Source organism: Prosopis cineraria, unplaced genomic scaffold, assembly GCF_029017545.1.
Source record: "Prosopis cineraria cultivar Desert tree isolate PC_DT_omini unplaced genomic scaffold, ASM2901754v1 PC5, whole genome shotgun sequence".
NCBI classification, from domain to species: Eukaryota; Viridiplantae; Streptophyta; class Magnoliopsida; order Fabales; family Fabaceae; genus Prosopis; species Prosopis cineraria.
Window position 1 is genome coordinate 31,683,700 of NW_026555336.1, and position 19,477 is coordinate 31,703,176.

Genomic DNA, 19,477 nt, shown 5'->3' on the forward strand with positions numbered 1-19,477 from the left:
GTTGTATAAAAAATAAATAGAATACCAAGGAAAAAAAAACAAGTAGACATTAAATCAAAATCCTTATCCATAAAATGGATGAAGTTTCAGGAAAAACAAGTAGCTATTTTGCTTATGAATGTTCGTCTTACCATAATTTTACCAACTTAGCAACACAATTAACAGATTAGCCCTTCAGTGATAATAAGGACTAACATTGTAGATAAATTAAATTTAAAGAACTTGAAGCAATGAAAAAAAAAAAAGTACAGGATTAATACCAAAACATCAGGGGCTTATATTTTCCCATTTTTGTATCATAGACTTGTTATATATTTTCAGGCCCCATATTGACAATCTCAGCCTCTCATAATTAAATCTTGAGTAGTGCTTCTTTATGTAATTGTACCAAAGTTCAATAAGCAAGTTAATTATTGCTAGGTTCTAACAGCTAGAAAAACAAGACATCATAATCTAAACTCAGTAAACGTTATATGACATTCATTCTTGCATGAAGTCTCACGCATGAGCAAATTTTATCTTTCAAAATTGCAGAAGAAGAAAACTAAGTAGCATAATGTCATAGTTAATTAATCCATCAAGCGTACAAATCAAATTCAGAAAGATGATCCTTACTCCGACCGAACTTCAAAGGAAGTTCATCACCTTTTATATAACTTAAACTTAGGTCCAAGCCAGGTAAGACATCTCTTTGCACTAAACCCTTCACCAGAGACACCACAGACGCATCAAATTCAGGCCAAGAAACGCATAGAACTCCTCTAATATTCAGAATCTGGCATCGCCCCAGAAGCGCAGCACTCAATCCATCGACGACGCTCCCAGAGGGATAATACTCCAAACCCTTTAACAATTTCTCATCAACCCCCTTTTTCCTCTCCGCCGCAGTCTCCAGCTTAAAAGCAAACGCCTCGTCTGACGACAACCGACCGCGATAGTTCTGGATCCGAATTGAATCCAAAATTAAAACCCTTTTAGGCGCAACCCGATCACCAACCAGAAGCTTTGCCACAGAATGAGACCGCTCGGGGGAGACAGCACACTGAACGGAGACAACAACAGCATCATGAGAATCGAGAGAGTAAATGTTGCAGGTGGTATCGGTGAGAGAGGGATCAACAGACTTGCCGGAGAGAGGGATCTCAGGGAGGATGAGGGATCCAATTAGGGTTTTATGGGGGAGCGAGTGGAAGAGATAGAGGGAAGGGGAAGAGAGAAGAATGATGAGGAGGGAAGGTCGGAGGGATTGAAGGTGAGGGTCAGAGAACAAGAGAAATGGAGAAGGAAGGGAAGGTGATGGAGGAGTGAAATTGTTGAGATCTTCTTCGAAGAATCTGGAAGGAGGAGGAGCTTCTGTAATAACATCTTCCATTTTCGGATCTTTCTTTCTTCCTCTTCTTCTTCTTCTACAGTAGCTGAGCTTGCTGCAGCAGGTCGAGGGCAATAAACGTGGAAGGCGCGATGATTTTTTTTTTTTTTTTCTGGGCCGGAAAAAGAAAGAGAGAGAATTTAAAAGTACTTTTTCTTGAGGGACAAGTTGGGTCGGCCCAAGTCATCTCGGTTGGTTCAAGGGAAGTCGGATGGGGCAACAAATTTGATAAACTTACTTAACCAGTTCAAGTGGTTTATTTTAATTTTCAACCCCCATAATTTTTTTTTACTAAGTTGCTCCCTATAGTTTATGAACATTTAATTTCAAAGTTAGTCCATATACTATCAACCATTTTAATGTTAACTCTAGAAGAACTGGTAAATGAGTTGTGCTATTTTAATCAAATATTTCAAATTTGAACCCTAAAAATACAATATTATTAGTGGTTAGAGTTTTTGCCCCAAAAAATCTTGACTTTAATTAATCAGTCATGATTGGTTTAAGTCCTTGTTAATCATTGTTTTAAAAATTGAACCAAATAATCGGACAAATTTAATTGTCGATCCATTAATAACTTGGTTTGGGCAAAAAAAAATCATTTAAACAATAAAAATCAAGACAACATCTGGTCCAAGTCCAATTTTTAAATCATACTATTAACTCTCGTCAACTAAATGTGGGAAAAGATTCAATATAATGGGTGATGATTCACACAAAAGCTCATAGTTGGCTTAACACCATAAAAAAAAATCTAATATATAAATAAGCTCTAGAAGTGCATACTTGGCTATTTAACAACATCAAGAAATATCTGATGTGATAATGAACTATATGGAGCAACCATATGGGTTAATTAAAAATGTTGACTCAGAAGCATATATATATTTCAGCCGATTTTGTTCATTGAAGGTGTGTGGAATTGAAGTAATGCATTCCACTCTTCTGGGTTTTACAGTGAAACGCTTCCTTGGATCTCCAAGTCAATTTAATGGTCCTGATAGGATTTGTTAGAGACTTTGGTATGATGAAAATTTGTCCATTAAATCTGATTATAAAAGCTTAGAAGAACAGGATAGTCATTATTCAAAGGCAACATCTCTAATGGAACAAGATTTGGTGTTGGGCGACTGATGACAAAATCAAATGTTTTCTCTGGAGGATGGCTAATCATAAGCTACGAACGAACAACACTGTTTGATCACCAAGAGCTTTTATGATAGACTTTACTTGTCTGTTTGGTTATGGTGTCTCAAAAGCTCCTTCCATGTTGTTTGGGACAGTAATCAAGATCCGGAGGCGTAGGAAAAATTTTAAATCATTTGTTATTTTACGTTTTCTTTACATTATTATTTAATAGGGTTAAATTCAAGCATTATCCAGCTGAAATAATTCTCTTAAAAATATTTTCTATATTCATACGTATCCAAACTCGAAAATTTTTACCAATACTTGTTATTTTGTTACGTACATTTTTTGAACCAAACAGTCTTCGCTCTCAAAATCATGATGTGGGGCCTCCTCTCAATATTTGAGTCGAGACTTGTTGCAAGGCGCAAGATTGGCTTTTAACAATAATGGTCATTATCATTAACATATTTTTTTTATATAATAAAAGTTTAGGTGAGTCTAATATATTAGGATTAATTAAATAAGAGTGTATCTTCTAACTCAAAAAACACTTACATATATACTTATAAATCATCTATCAATAAGATTTTTATATTAATAATAGAATTTAAACTCACGACCTTATGAATTATGAGCCGAATTATTACTAACTAGTTCAACCTTTGTTGTTGTTTTTTTTTATACTAAAAAAGAGAGGATATATTGCAATTGTTGAAACCATAAGGCATAGGCAAAGGCATCAGATAATACTATTATAGAACAAAAATAACAAAGTTAACCAATCCCTCACGATCATGATCAGATGCTGAATTTTGCAGTTCGCTTTGAAAAGCTCTGAAATCTCTATCCAAAATGACAGTGAGAGAGGGTGAAGGTTCTAAGACCCAACCCTAAGGTTCCACTCTCTTTGATGCGAAGGGCTGCAAGAAAGTCTGCAGCAAAATTTCCTGAATGCTTGACTAGAGAAAAACGTGTGTAGGGATGAGATTTAGAGCTTTTCAAAAGATCATCCATTAAACTTTGATAGGTCCATCTATGGACCTGTGAACCCACTAAATACTGCAACATCCTTGCTTTCCCAGTGTAGAGGTTAAAGTGGACATGAATATTATTATCATTATGAAATAAATTTTCTTTTCTTTTCTTTTCTTTCTTTCTTTCTCTATTTATTTATTTTTTCTTTCCATTTTCCCTTGTCCCAGTTTCTTTCTTTCAATTAGAAAGATAGTATATAGTAATGGTTTAAAGACACAAGCAGATCAAATTCGCAACCATTCACTTTCAGCAGAGATTCTGTGCCACAAGGTTATAAAAACAAAGCATTAACGTTGAAAAGGTGAGTTACATATTTGATGCCTCAATCATCACCTAGATTCCACCTAGGGGAAGAAGTGGAAGGTTCCAAAGGATGAAAGAATGCACTGATGAAAACTCAGCCCAAAAGTCTTCAGATAGATTACTTTACAGTAAAGCATGGTTTGAGAGAATTAGTCAGCAACGTGTCAACAACATATTGGAACGGGGCTGAGGGATTGGATGCTTGTGATCCTAACTTTCCTCATGTGTCAACAACCTATTGTCTTTTGTTTATTTATTTATTCCAAATTTTGTGCGATCGATATGATCAGAATCTTTCTTTGGAATTTTCAGTTTTCATTATTTTATCGAGTAAAGGACAATAGCGGTTCTTGCTCTGAAATTTCTTTTGCCAATCGTTTTTGCAAGTTAAGTTGGTTATCCTGTCGATTTGTCCGCTCAACTGAAACTCACACTTATCGGCAATGCTCTTGTGACTAGCCCCAGGTTGATAGCCCTGCAAGTTGGTCAGAACTCAGAAGTCATTCACTCAATGACTGACAATCTAGGTGGGTATTGATTCAACTGTAGACTGGCTCTCTTTCAGCGCTTTTCCTTATTCGAAAAACAAATGAAAGTCGACCAAAAAAAAAAAAGGTTTAAAGTCATGTACTGATAGTCCTTTTTCGTATACGTTTTTTAGGGAAAGTTTCAATGAAAAACGCTTGACCAAATATAATAAAAAAAATTAAAATTTTGAAAATTTTACTGCAAGATTCGATATTAAATTAAAATTAAATCTATGATAAAAATAATAAAATTACTTTCATTTAAATGAAAAACATACTTCATGTAAGATAATTTGTTCGTTCATATATTGTATGTCATTTATTTATTTATGGAATATTATTGTTTCCAAACTTCACTTGTTTATAATTCAATTTTCACTTGATTTCATTCTAAGGACTATAAATAATTGAAGTCGGGAAACAAATAATATTTTATAAGTAAATGAACAATAAATAGTATAAGAATGAATAAGTTATTTTATCATGAAACTAACACTTGAAATAAAATCAAGTTAAATTAAAGTTAAAAACAAGCAGCATTAGGTAATTAACAATATTTCGTAAGTAATGAACAAGTTGTCTTAACTACAATACGTTATTCATTTAAATGAGAGTAATTTTATTATTTCTATTACAAATTTAATTTTAATTAAGTATTGAGTCTCATAGTAAAATTTTAAAAATTTTAAAGTTTTTTTTAATATGTTCGATCAAGGTCTCCATTTAAATTTTTTCTTTTTTCTAATATATATGTATATATATTGTAAATGTGTGTTTGGTTGGAAAATTTTAAAAGGAAAGCCCCTACTTTTGTTTGGTTTAAAATTTTTGAAAGGGATCCCCTTGTATTGAGGGAAGTTAAAAATTTTTGATTATATTGCCCTTGGTTTTTTAATGATATTTCATAAATACCCCTATGTTTTTTTTTTTTTTAATTCTCTTCCAACATGTGACTGGTTCTCACTTTTAGCCATCACAGCTAAACTCATAAAAAATGATTGTCGTCGCCACTCAGCAAGCCACCTATGAAACAACCACAACCTTCCCTTTTGTACCTTCCCCTTACTAAACCCACCTTATTATTGTCATTCATCGCCCAACTGGATCTCCGTCCTCGTAGCAACAGCTATTTGTGGGTCTTCTTATTGCAACAAATCAATCGACCCCTAAGGCAAGCTTATTCCCTTATTTCTTTGTTTCATTTGCTTAACAATATAAAAATAATATTTAATCAATATCAATATATACTAATTAATATAAAATTTATTAATAATGCACAACATTTAAAAATTATAATTTAATTAAGGTGAAAAAATATTTTATATGAGGAATAATTTTTAAAAAATTAGCTAATATATAGGGATATACTAGTAAATTATTTATTATCTCTTCTACTCTTACACACTAAATAAGGTATCATTAAAACCCTTCCCTCCATCCTCTCCCTTGCCGTTAACCAAACACAATTTAAATGAAAGTTTAGGTGAGCTGAGTCTGATAAACTCATAAGGACTAAAACATACCTCCAAACTTACATATTGTCCACCAACAAAGTCATCACATTCAAAATAAGATTTAATCCTATGATTTTATGAATTATAGACTAAATCTTTATCAACTGGACCAATCTTTATTGGTTAATATATTTTCTTCATATACCAAATTATATTTGTGAATTGTGACTGAGGCCCAACTGATATAAAATAAATTTAACAGGCAAAAAAAAATTAAATTTAACTATATAATGAACCATATTTAAAATTTTAAATGTTCTTCACGATTTGTTTAGTTCATTGATGATTATCCTGTGTACAACCTTGCTCTATGAAACCATCGCAGTATCATTTTATGGGCAAACAAAGACTATCATTATATCATTAGTCACTGATGAATCCGGCAAATTCCATTATGATAGTGGCACAATAACCAGGAATGGCTTGTATCTGTTTGAATATCAAGCAACAAAGATGAACCAATTGGCTTGCCAAATGTTTTCCTTTCCATCAAGAATTGAAACTTAAAACAACCTCAGCATTAAGTTCGATCACTCTGCCAGAAAGTAATTTCTTGCACCCAAGTCTAAGAATTTTCCTCCCCATAAATCAAGTGCATAACAATGAATCCAAAGGAAAAAGAGAAGGGAAAAAGAAAATCAAGAATGATCCTTCATACCCAAGAGAAAAGTGAGCAAAATCCTTCACGGCTCGTCGTTGAAATGAGGAATGGAGAACAACTACTTAAGCAAAACCAATATCATTACAACAAATTGTGAGCTGCAGACTGAAAATCAGAGTTGAGCCAAGTAAACCAAAAGTTTAGAAGAAGATTGAAACTTCTCTCCATCTACTACCTCTTTAATTAGTATAACCACAACCCTCCACATGGAGATTACGTTGATCCACAAGATTGTCATAGTGGCCAAGGGCTAGGGCAAAGAAGAGGTGTGAATCTAAACAATTCTTTATCTGCAAGAAACAACCCAAACTCTCCCTCAAATTAACGGCAGTGACAAAGTCCATGTGTAGATAATTTATTGTAATCTTCGGGGGTTTTATATCCAACTAACAAAGGAATTTTAGAATGTCTCGTTTGACTAAAATTCCAGCAAACTAATTAGTGAATACAAACTTGGCTACACAAAACACATAATGTGTGAGAAAGGGTCAAAACTAGGCTCTTCATGGAATATTTTTACAAAATTTCCAGTTTCCTTTTAAAATTAGACCATCATTTAAGTCCTCTATCGTGTATAGTATATTTTCGCCAATTGAATCTCACCTATGTCTTCAGTCTAGGTTATCCATGCAAATCCTGCTTTCCTGCTTTAATCTTCATGTTCATCTTCATCTTCAGAATCTGCAGTGAAGGTGAAGAGAAAAAACATGCAGACGGATACCGGTTATTCACCAGGAAAAAGAAACAGATAACTAGCTAAGGATATTTCATACTTAGGCATTAATAAATTTCCATTTAATAAAATTAAGATAGAAGCCTACTTGGAAGCATGATAACTAATTGAGGCTAATCTTAATCAAAATTGAGATTCAGACAATTAACCATTAACAAACACAATAACTAAATGCCTTTGCCATATAATAAACACATCAAATTGTGTTGAGTAGACAATAACTCAAACCAGGAATTCATAATCACAATCATTCTTAATTTTTTCCTACTTCCATAGAGCATGAGGAACAGAATTTGCAGATTCTATTCCCTGTTCAAGTCAGGAAACCACCTATAAAACACATTTATACTTACCAGATCGTACATCTTCACTAAGTTTGCCTCTAGCTTGGATTTGTTTAACAAGCATCCGGTATATCAGCACCCACCAATAAATATGCAGTACAAGCAAGCAGTATAGTAGACTATTGAACACATAATAGTATATTGGACCATCAACTGGATGCTTTTCCTTATCCAAGGTGAGTACAACCTCATAGCTGCCACAGAGGAAAGAACAAGCAACTCAGAGGAATTAAATGATACGTGAACAAAGAAAGTACAACCCAAGCATCACACTTGAATTGAATAATTAATTTTTTTGCGAAATCAGAAATAATATTTGTATTATTTTGTTTCTGAAAGAAGTTTGCTGAAAGATTTAGTCTCAAGCTCTCATGAGTAAGTTTTATTTTTCTAATTTAATTCATTGTAAATTCAGCTTTGAAGATTCTCTTAATTAAACTACAAAATGATCAACAATACATTTGATGCCTACTAAATTAAAACTTGGAAAACAAATAACTGATTTAATACATGGCTGCTTCTATTGAAAGCTAATGGACTGAAAGTATGAAACCACACAGCACGACATAGATGACATATGCCAGGTAAATCTATAAACCCATTACTCAAGAATGGTTCCCAAAGAAAACTCTCGCTTGATACAGAATAATCCACCTTTTAGACCATAAGAAGAACTAAATAGAACAGTTGAACTGGCCAACTAGTCTAAAAATAAGCCCTCAAACTATTTCAAATAAAATATCAGGATTCATCAAATTCTGACTCAGTACAAGATAGATCCCAATGCAGAAAATGTTCAAATGGGATCAGGCAAGGAACAGAGCGCCAAGACTTAACAAACCATAAAGAAAATTGTCACAAGATGACTTAATATTCTTCCTAAACTAGTATACAAATCATTTTCTTTTGTTTCCAGAAATCATTGAAAAGTTTCCCCATAATGAATGGAACTAACATGACAGCATGACTAGCATACTATGACATGGATGGATGGCCCAACCAGAAACCTGCAACTATTCTGCAAAAGGACCAGGCTATGAACCGTTGTCATTCCTTAATATGTGAGAAGTCACCAAACAGCTCCTCCAATGTTGCGCATTTAATTTTTAAAAAGAGAGAAGGCAACCAAATACCCCCCCCCAAAAAAAAAAAAAACAAGAAGAAGAATTAGCCGCAACCCATAGATTCATTGACTCTTAAGTTATTCGAAGACCATCAGTTCTATTAACAGTTGACAAGAATTTAGGCAGAATACCTAATTTTGAATTGCAAAGAACTTCAACCAGTACATTTTCAATGCTGGGAAGGGGGGGTGGGGAGAGAAAACTAGTGCATATTCCACTTTGTTAAGAATGAATGAGGAAGTTGTAAATTGCCCCTAGATTGCAATAAAACTTAACAGTAAAACATTAAACAGGCAAAGATAAAAAACAAACAAGTGAAATAAGTACGCAGCTTATACAAACCTTGTACTCCAAAGGATCCAGAATGGATAATAAATGAGGCGCAATATGATCCAGGACAGAACAAAAAGAATAAATGCAATGCTCGCAATCATTTCAGCACCAATGTACTTGGACATTTTCCCCATCTCCAGAAACACATCACTAGCATCATGAAGAGCTAAAACAACTGATCCAACTCTAGCAAACCTGAAAAGGGTGATGACAAGAAAACACAATACTGTATGATTTTCTTGTTAAACAAAAGTATATATGATATTGGCATTGGAGCTATAATTACCACATAAATGCAAATATAAAGTCAAAGGATTTCATGTAAGCTTCATGCTCTTATTCCCCCTCCCGTTTCAATAAAATCAGTCCATGGTCCATGCAAGCTAGAATTTCTTTTTATTTGACTATAAAGCCAACTATTTAAAGGTTAACTACAAATAGTTTCCTATAAGAGTATCACCCCTTCTGTTTTTTACTGAGACATAACAGCTAATAAAAATTCGTCATATGATATAACTTGTTCTTGATGATGTTAAAATAAGTAAAATGTGTCAAATTACAGACAACAGACATTGATGTTCTTGAATCTTGATATTTAACACTTTTTGTGAAGTTTGAGATAAGGTAAATTGAAACATATCAGACAGTCACAAAACAAATAATGGCAGCAAAAGTACAATCCATGACAACTTGAAGAACGCTTGGATAACAAAGCAATCAGAACGGCAGAATTAAAATTCTTGGTTAACAAGACAAACATAAGTTCAAGAAAAATATACCTAAAAATGTAAGAAAGAACAATCAGGATGACAGTAGCAACATGATGGCCCATGGACACTCCAAAATCAGAACGCCTTGTTTCCCAAAATATCAAAGCAAATATGGAGTATGTATAAAATCCAGCAGAAAACATGTAGAGTCCTTTTAATTTCAACCTGAAACGTCAAAAGGTTACAATTCTGATAAGCAAAAGTTAAATAGAAAAGATACAAGTAGGCAAACAATTGCGGAAATAAATCAAACACACAGGAACTGAATAACCATATTAATGTGGAAAAATTAAAAAAATCTTACTTAATCTTTTGATCTGGCCAGACCTGATCACCTGGCCCCACCCAAAAATTTCTTGTATTAGTAAACCAAGGCTCATCATAAGTTACTGTCAAAGCAAGAATTTCTGATGATAGATAATAAACACATTTCCATGCTGATTCCTTAAACTTCCTAATCTTCTTCCTTCCCTCATGTGTCTCAAAATCCAGCATCTCATGCCCCTTTCCAAAAATCAACCGCCTGCCCACTTTCTGTAAATAGAATTTACTTAACATCGACCAAACAAAATTAAAATGTTCAAAACATTGACAAACCTAAGAAATTACGGTTGGGCAAGTTTTACCAGTTATTTCAGTTTAATTGCAATATAAAATTTTAAAATAGAAGAGAAGCCAAAAGCTTGTTAACGCACATCTGAATAAGCAATAAAAGGAACGATAAATTCAGCAGCAAAGGTACATGAATATTCAGAAAGACAGTTACAGGAGTCAGAATACTGGTTGAGAAGTAACCGGATCGCCATCACTAAGGACCATCAATTTCCTAGACTTTTCTGGAACATATAACTTGAGCTCGAGTAAAAGAAAAGTAGAATTGTCAACGACTTTACATATTCGTTTGCTTACCAAGATTATACAAAGAACTGAAGCAATTTTGGCACGGGCTTTAACTAAGCCAAAATATTGGAGAAGGAAATAGTCTGAATAATGCTTTGTTTCCTATAAAAACCATCAAGTCGAACCATGCTTTAAATGCATCGGTAGGCACATTTAAAAAAAAAAATTATGCACAATATTTATTTTTAAAAATGGCACTCGAATAATAGAAAGGAAAAGAAAGAAAAAATACGTAAGGCAGCTGAGTTAGATTATTGAGTGAGGGCTGAATTCGAAGAAATATCAAGTTAAAGCCGAAACAAGACCTATTGTAGAATTGAACGCTCGTCTATTTTCATCCAATTGGAGCTATAAAGAAAGCAGCAAGAACGAATCCAATTCACCAGTATCCAAGGAAGTAGATCCGTCTGCTAAATCATAATCAGTTCATAAGGAGAAAATTCACAGCAGACGAATCTCCAGGAAAATATGTAAAAGCAAAAGCTCCAGATCACGTGGCAAAAAATCGTTATGTTAATAATACAACACAATACCTCGAACACAAATCTGTCGAGGACAAAGCGCAGGGAGGGGAAGAAGAGAGCGAAGAAGGGAAGAATGGCGAAATCCTCATAGGCCGGGTAAGATTCATGGTGCCAGTCAACGGAGCTCAGTTGCCGAATCCAATCCATGGGAGAATCTAGAAGGTTCAGACAATTTTCTCGGAAAACAAAGAGGAGAAAGAAATGAATCAATCTAGCTAATATGCATGAAGATATGGGAGAGGTATGAGGCTTTTTATCTCGCTGCAGATGAAACGAAACTCCAGGCCACCACCGGAAGTAAATGTTCGTTTGGACTCGAATGTGGGATGGCCTGATTATAATCTTCATGTTGGCTGCAACTGAGAGGGTATTTATATAGATTCCCGAATTTCGATGACGAAATTGCCCCTACCCAGCGAGGAACTGAGAAAGGTCAAGATTCAAGGTTTTTGAATTTTCAGGTCAGAAGAAGGCTTCTTAATTTTTGCATCAACGCCTGGTTTTTGAACGATGATAATAATTAAAGTGAGATGTCAGATTTGAAAATTGAGATAAACTTTCCGGTTTATAACTTTTAAATAGAACAATTTTTTTATATCAATAATTAAAATTAGTATTTTCAAGTACATGCCTTTAGAAAAAATACAATTCGAACTAATAGTTTGCACAGGATGGGATGAGACGGCCGGCAATAATCATATCCTGTGTCCTATCTTGAAAAAGAGAATAGAATGAAATTTTTATTTTAGGATGGGATTGAGATCGAAAAATTTCAGTAAAAAGATAGCATGAAAGAGGGAAAAAAGAATACATTCCATTTAAACAAAGTAATTTTTTTTCTGTTAAGAATTGAGAATTAAGCAACTAAAAAATTGAGAGTCAAAGAGAGCTAGAGTGAGAGAGAAAGAGAATGTTGTGTACGATGCAAGTATTAAAAAAAATTAAAATTAGAAACTTAAAATGGATTTTATGTGTGAAATAAAAAATACTAAATATCTAAGGAAATAACGAAATTAGAGGGTAAAATAAAATATATACATGAATGCACCTGTGGGGGTATGTAGGGATAATCGGCTCTTAGTAATTTTGAAAACTTATCTAAATCATTATATTCATCTAACGATTAAAAAAACTTATATACTTAATCTACTTGCTTTCAATTCAATCAAAATATGTAAATTTTTTATAAATTATTTATTTTATAATAAATTTTTGTTATCGATTTTATTAATATATTAAGATTCACTTAATATAATTTGATTAAATATAAATATATTAAATATATAAAACTAAATATATAACTCTTGCACTTAAAAAAATTACAAAGGACAACTGGGGATAATAATGTGGTAGAGAAAGGGTTTGGATTCACTCCAAATTGGGTGATTAAGCACAAAAGACATGAGATAATACATAAAATAATAAATTTTAAAATTATGAATATTGGCTTTTTTAGAAATTGTAGCATAAATACTAACATATACCACATGTGTGGATAAAGTGTTCATAACAACTTGCAAAAATAAAAAAAAAAAAAAAGAAGGATCACCTCACTATAAATACTCAGATCCCTTTTATTTTATGTATCAAGTTGTAAACTTAGAATTGTCATATTCTAGTAATAATAATAGTAAAAAAAAGAATAGTCATGTTTTAGTAATAAAAGAAAGAATAGTCATACTTTATTGTCAAGATTTAAGCGGCACCAATATCCATGAAGTGGTACACTAGATGCATAATATCCCCACAAGTGTGATAAATCATACGTATAATATGGACATGTCTTTTTTCTTTTTTGAAGAATTAATGACTTATAGGCGATATTATAGTTATCTCTTTATTCAAATTTCTGTTAAGAAAACAGAAAATATTTTTTTAAAAAATTCACTGAACGAGAGAATTTACATGTAAACATGGATAAAGCTTGTTGGTCAAAAAAATATACATGCAGCTTGAGAATATACTAAATGTAACATGAAAAAAATGAATTTACGATGTTCAAGATTTAAAAAATTAGTTTGAAATTTTTAAATAAATAAATCAATAAATTGAAATATTCAATGACTTATTAAAAATTTTAAGTTATGTATTTCATATTTCCATTAAATGTTTTATATATATTTTTGTAAATTATAAATATTAGTAACTTAAAAAAATAAAGAGAATATATAATTGAGTTATATTAATAATATTTACGGCACGATAAATTTCAAGAAAATGGTAAGAAAAATTTCATTCCTTCCTTTAGTAATGATGTTTGATTGATGGAAAACCGATCTTTTTTTATTATTAGCAGACTAATTCAAGGATGGATGAGATTTTTGTGATTTAGATTAAAAGAGCTAATAGAATTGATATAGTTCACAAGAATCAATCAAATTGTAAAAGACAAAAATATCCTTGAATTTAAAATTATCATCATTGTTCCATTATTGTCATTACTTTTCTGTAATGTGCCCATCAGAATTGTCACCATCACTGGTGACCGTCATACATTGCTCACAAAAATAATTAGTTTGTTTTTTTTATAAATCAAAGTGAATGTAATCAACAAAAGTTTTTCCCGCTGATTAAAGTGTAGCTGATAATTTAAAAGATTATAAAATTAAATTTTATTATTGATATCAAATGATGGATGATTTGCAAATAATTTTATAAACACTTTGAGTATAAAAATATATCCTAATCCTAATGAACCTCAGGACATAACTTTTTTCCCCTAAACTTTTAATTACATGAAAATAAATTAAAGTGAATAGAGCCATATAATTAACTTTATACTTCCCATTAATACTATTTTTTCTCATAGAAAAATATGCAATATCTATTTTTCTAATATTATATCAAATCTGATTTTAGATTATAATTTTTTTATAAAAATTATTTCTAACAATTAAATAAGGGTATATGTATCTTAAACTAACGAGGGTTAGTAAAAGGGACACATCTCTTACACATACACACAGAGATAAAATAAAAGCAACAAATCAATATATAAATCTCCTTGAAAGAAATGTTAATATTTATTTAGTCCTCCATTAAATCTCAAGCTTAATTCAAAACAATTCAAACAGGCCAAAAACCAAGACAAACTACTTTCATTGAGAAACCCATCAAATTTCATTTTTTACAATCCCATAGGTTTGGTTTAATTTAAATTTACTCAAAATCAAACCAAACCTTTCACAAACACCTTCACTGCTAAGCACCTACAATATTTATATAACTATATATAGTATCTCCAGAGTGTGCGTGTGCGTTTGATTACTTTGTAACCTTTTCAAAGTGGTCAAATTCATAAGTTTAGGTAAATTTATGGATAATGAAACTTGTAGGAGAGAAGAAGAAAAACTCTCAAGAGTGAAGAAGCGTGTTCCATAATCCATATGCTTTAATGAATTTAAATTAATTAATTAATTATTAAATTAATGCTTATGACAAATCTTTTTATTCAGTCAACATGGGGTCCATTTTTTTAATTGTGTATATGTGTCTTTTAACTCGAAGTAATATGGGTCCGTCTTTGATAAAAATTACATTCAGAATCAATGAATATATTGCACTGATTTTATCTCATGAAATAATTTCTGAAAAAAAAAGAATACAACGAATATCAGACAAAATAAATGAAAACTTCATAAATTCAAATAAGTGAAAATTTAATATTTTTTATATTGTACATAAGTGTACTTCTATTGTAAACAACCTTGTTTGAGACATAATTAATTATTAAATGTGAGTATTTCTTTTTTACCGAGGACTCGAACCTTAATTTGTCATACTCTAAAGGATTAACACTTTTTGCTAAATATAATTCCTCGTTGATAAAAATTTAATATTCTTAATTGCATCATGCAATCAACACTATTTATATTATCAATATTAAATATAAAATTTATAAAAATCACATTATTTACTTCCACCTATCTTGTTTATAAGGAAAAAAGAGAATAATTTTTTTAATTCTATTTAAAAAATAAATCTTTGACTTTTTATCATAAAATTTTTTTTACCCCTAATAAATATTAGTAAAAGATATGTTAATAAAATATGAATATTGAATAGAGATAAAATTAAAAAAATTTTAAATTTTAAATAAAATTAATAAGTTTTTAAGATTTTGTTTGATTTGAGTAAAAATATTAAAAAATTATAAATATGGCATAACCCATGAATACCTTTAGTTACGGCAAATCGTTCTTCATGGGAAAGTGCACTCTTTCCCGTTGTTAGGTGGACTGAGATGCTTTCATACTTAAGATGGTACGCAACATGATGAATTAATGGGATAGTTCCAAAAATTTTATATATAAAAAAATGAGATGGTTTCGAAGATGATTCTGTAAGGGATGATGTGAAGTTGATTGATGTAAAATACTAATGCTAAGCATTGCCATTTTAGGTATATACGTGCAATGATTTGATACGCTTTAGCCTAACATGGTCCCAATCTCTTAAATTCAATTGTAAACCATACCCAAAGCTGTTCAAAACGTTGACATACTCTTTTTTTCTTTATATATAAAATATTTTTAATTAAATTTTATATATTTATAAAAATTTATTATTTAATTAAACTCACATAAAAACATAATTTTTTAATTTTATTCCTAATAATATATCATAATAATTATTATGATAGTAATAGAAAAAATATATAATTAATGATCTATTTGATTTTTTAAGATAAGAGTAAAATTTTTTAATTATTTAAAAATATTATTTTCAGCCTTTATGTTTAGGGAAAAAAATAAGTTTCTAAAAAACACTTTATATATAAAAATAGAGAGAGTATTTTCGTTTAACTACTATTTTTTATTTTGAAATAGAGCTGCTCTCTCAATATATTTATCCAAATTCATATAGATTTTAAGAAAAATTACATTTATGAATAACATGGATATTTAATTTTTTTATATTTTATAATAATATTTTTGAGTCAAAAACAAAAGAGAGTTTGGTGGTTTGAGCATGAAGGACTTGACTACCCAAAACCAGGCTTTAATGTTAAGGTTTTATTTGAACTTAGTGACAAATAATGATGCCCTTTAGGTAATAGTGGTTAAATCCAAGCACACAAGTGGTAGCAACGCTTTACCTATTGTCAATGAGAGAACAAACTCAACCAGTCAGCAATGAGAGAACCTCTTTCAAACTTCATCCACAGAAATGGGGAATTTATCAATCCTAATACAAGAATTGGGAATTTCATAACTTTTAGTTATGCTTGGGATAGAAATAAAATGGTTGTTTGCAACCCATCCACTATTTGTCAAAATCACTATAACTAAGCCAGTTGTTAAGATGAGAAGGAGTGAGATATTCATTTGAAAGCCGTTGGTCCATTAATAGCTCTTTTAATATTAGATCTACTTGTGGTTTTTTGTTTGTTTGTAGGTACAAGCATTGTGTTGGAAAAAGGGCTATAGGAAGATTGAAGTCTATTGTGATTGTGTTGAAGTGATAAATCTCATCCTCAAAAGCTATAGGAAAGTTAAAGTGAGTGGATCATTTAAATTAATTTTACTTATACAAATGTAATTTGTTATGCTAACTCTAGTTAGGAAAGCTTGTATATGTAAGAAAACATATCACGTGTTTAACCATCCACTGCATTTTCTTTCGCAAGGACGAATGAGAATTGATATGTATCTCCTTTGTTGTTGGTTGTTTGATTTTTCATTTTCATGAATGATTTTAAGTTTTGATTCAAAATAAAAATATTTTCAAGTAAAAATTTTTAACCCAAAATGATAGGACAACCCTTATTTTCCACACAATTTCCTTTCAACTTTGGGCAACAAGCTGGACTTAGCCTTTTAGGTGGTTATTACCCTTTCATTTTTGAAGGATTATGACATAGGTAAATTTTATTGATATTGTTGATAAATTATACTCCCTCCATTTAAAAATGTAAGATATTTTTAACTGAATCTTACCCCTCAATAAAGTAACTATCTACTTTTCAACTAACCTTATATTTTCATATTTACTTCTATTAAACATCATGTAATAAATATAAAGTTATTATCAATAAATCACTTTTGAAAAAAAGACAATAGTTATACTATGAAAAACTAAAAATATCTTACATTTTTTAACATCTGATTTCTCAAAAAATGCTTTATATTTTTTAACGGGGGGAGTAAATAGTATGGCTTATCTCAAATCCTAGATAAAATGTGAAAGTTGTGTCTTATTAACATATAAAGTAGTGTTATTGATTTTTATGAAAAGAAAGCTGCAATATTAATTAGTTCTTTAGCCTATACCATATCCCTTATTTCTAATGACCTTCACTTGGTCGTGATGGTTTAATGAAACTTTTTAAAGAAAAGCTTTCATTTTTTCATATGCGGGCTATTTCTAAATCTTTTACAAAGTTGGAGAGCTATAATTGTTATCCAATTTTTTATAGGCAGCTTTAACTGAAAATTTTCCATTATTTGAGGACCTCCACTAGATTGAATCTTCCTTATTTTTGGATCGGGTGGCTAGATGAGGATGAATTGATAAGAAAAATAATGATTCAGCTGATATTCCATCTTCTTGTCCTGATTTTGAAGTTAATCACCCTTACAAGAAGAATGACATTAATTTTAAAAGCCCTGAATTTATAATTATTTAAATAAATATATTTCCTTAAAAAAATAGCAGGAACCTAACTACTATTAATTCCCTCTTTTGAAACATAATTATCATTTTCCTTTTTGCATATGCCACTCCAAGTATAAAATGAACGTAACTGGATTTTTTTCATTTATATCTTGATCTCATAATATAATCTTAACTCTAAATGAGTTAGTCTTTGAAATTACTCACTCTATTTCTATTTATAAATTATTTTTAACTTATTTTATTGAAATTAAGAAAAATTTTAAAATTCATTAATCTTATCTAAAAATTTAATGAGTTTTTAACTTTGTCCTTAATTAAATATATATATACACACTTTAATAATGTATTTTCTTTTTCTAACATTTGATAGGAGTTAGAGGAAAATTTGAGAAAACAAAATTTTTATAGATAAATAATCTATAAAATATTCACATATTCTAATTTAATTAAAAATAAACATTTTCAATATGTAAAGTTAAATACATAAATTTTCTTTTAAAAAATCCTTCTTTTTTGCGTTATAAATAAGACTGGCATGGCATGGGACGGAATCAATTTTATTACGTGCACTGGTGAGAAACAACAAAAGAAACAAGTGATTGATCCAACATTTATTTTTAAAAATAAAAAATAAAAGATAATAGAGAGTAATTCGTAATCAAGCAATAGTAGCATTTAATTTTATTAGTGAAAATATTTAATACTCCTTCCGTCTTAAATTATAAAATACTTTTAAAAGAGATTTGATATATTAAGATTAAAACACTTTAAGAAGATTAATATTTGAATAAATATGCTTATTCCATTATTACCCCCTCTCTTTATATAATTGATATTCCTATCTCTTTTTAATATATTAAATGAAGAGTGTTTTTAAAAGTTTATATTTTTATTTAAAAAAATAAAATTGTTAAGTATATTTAATGATATTTATTGGTATGTAAAATTTTGTTCAAAAATATTTTATAATTTAGGATGAAAGTAATATTTTTTTAACAGCAGTAAGAATATTTGGTATGAATATGAATGTAAATGTTGATGTAAATTATTTAAAGGGTCTTCTTAGTTATTACTTTTTTATTTTTAAAAATAGCTGTACATCAACTTTGGAATTATTTGGCCAAAAAAAAAACTTTGGAATTGGAATCCACCTAAGAAAAAGGCAATTAAAATAAATATAGAACTTAAATTTCATTGAAAAGCATATATAATTCGAAAAAGAATAACATGTCGATGAAAACGACAGCGATGAAGTAACATATTCAGTTAAAGATCCTTTTCCTATAAAATATTTTTTAATAAATATTATATCAATATATTATTCTACTAAGAGCGCCATTCGGACAATTTTCAGTGCATGAAACCATTTTTGTCCGGAGGATTTCCTAAAATACCACATCAGCCACAATTTTTGAAACTTGGTCCTTCTCTGGCTTTAAATCTCATGCGCGTAATAACCATTTTTCCCTTACAGCATTTAAAAAAAAAAAAAAAAAAACTGCACAAGAATAAGCTTTCAAGCGTGTGATCCTCTACAACCCAATGTTTGATTCTGTTCAATGAAGCTTGACGTCTGATGACTAAGTTGATG

General features: G+C 30.5%; 2 protein-coding genes across 3 annotated transcripts; both read right to left on the reverse strand.

The window, feature by feature from the left end:
- Nucleotides 1-455: 455 nt before the first annotated feature.
- Nucleotides 456-1,471, reverse strand: LOC129311915 (uncharacterized). Its single transcript, XM_054954411.1, has one exon. It carries the CDS (start codon nt 1,370-1,372, stop codon nt 578-580), a length of 795 nt encoding a protein of 264 aa, XP_054810386.1. The 5' UTR covers nt 1,373-1,471; the 3' UTR covers nt 456-577.
- A 4,771-nt stretch (nt 1,472-6,242) lies between these two features.
- LOC129311554 (ceramide synthase 1 LOH3-like) lies at nt 6,243-11,604 on the reverse strand. Of its 2 annotated transcripts, XM_054953893.1 has the most exons (8): nt 11,278-11,416; nt 11,050-11,151; nt 10,149-10,378; nt 9,854-10,009; nt 9,084-9,269; nt 7,627-7,811; nt 7,144-7,221; nt 6,243-6,830 (listed from the first exon to the last, which is right to left on the reverse strand). In XM_054953893.1, exons 3-7 carry the CDS (start codon nt 10,337-10,339, stop codon nt 7,190-7,192), a joined length of 750 nt encoding a protein of 249 aa, XP_054809868.1. In that variant the 5' UTR covers nt 10,340-10,378; nt 11,050-11,151; nt 11,278-11,416; the 3' UTR covers nt 6,243-6,830; nt 7,144-7,189. The 2 variants fall into 2 exon arrangements, with proteins under 2 accessions (XP_054809868.1, XP_054809869.1); XM_054953894.1 differs by lacking the exon at nt 11,050-11,151 and having other exon boundaries at nt 11,278-11,604.
- Between the last annotated feature and the right edge of the window lie 7,873 nt (nt 11,605-19,477).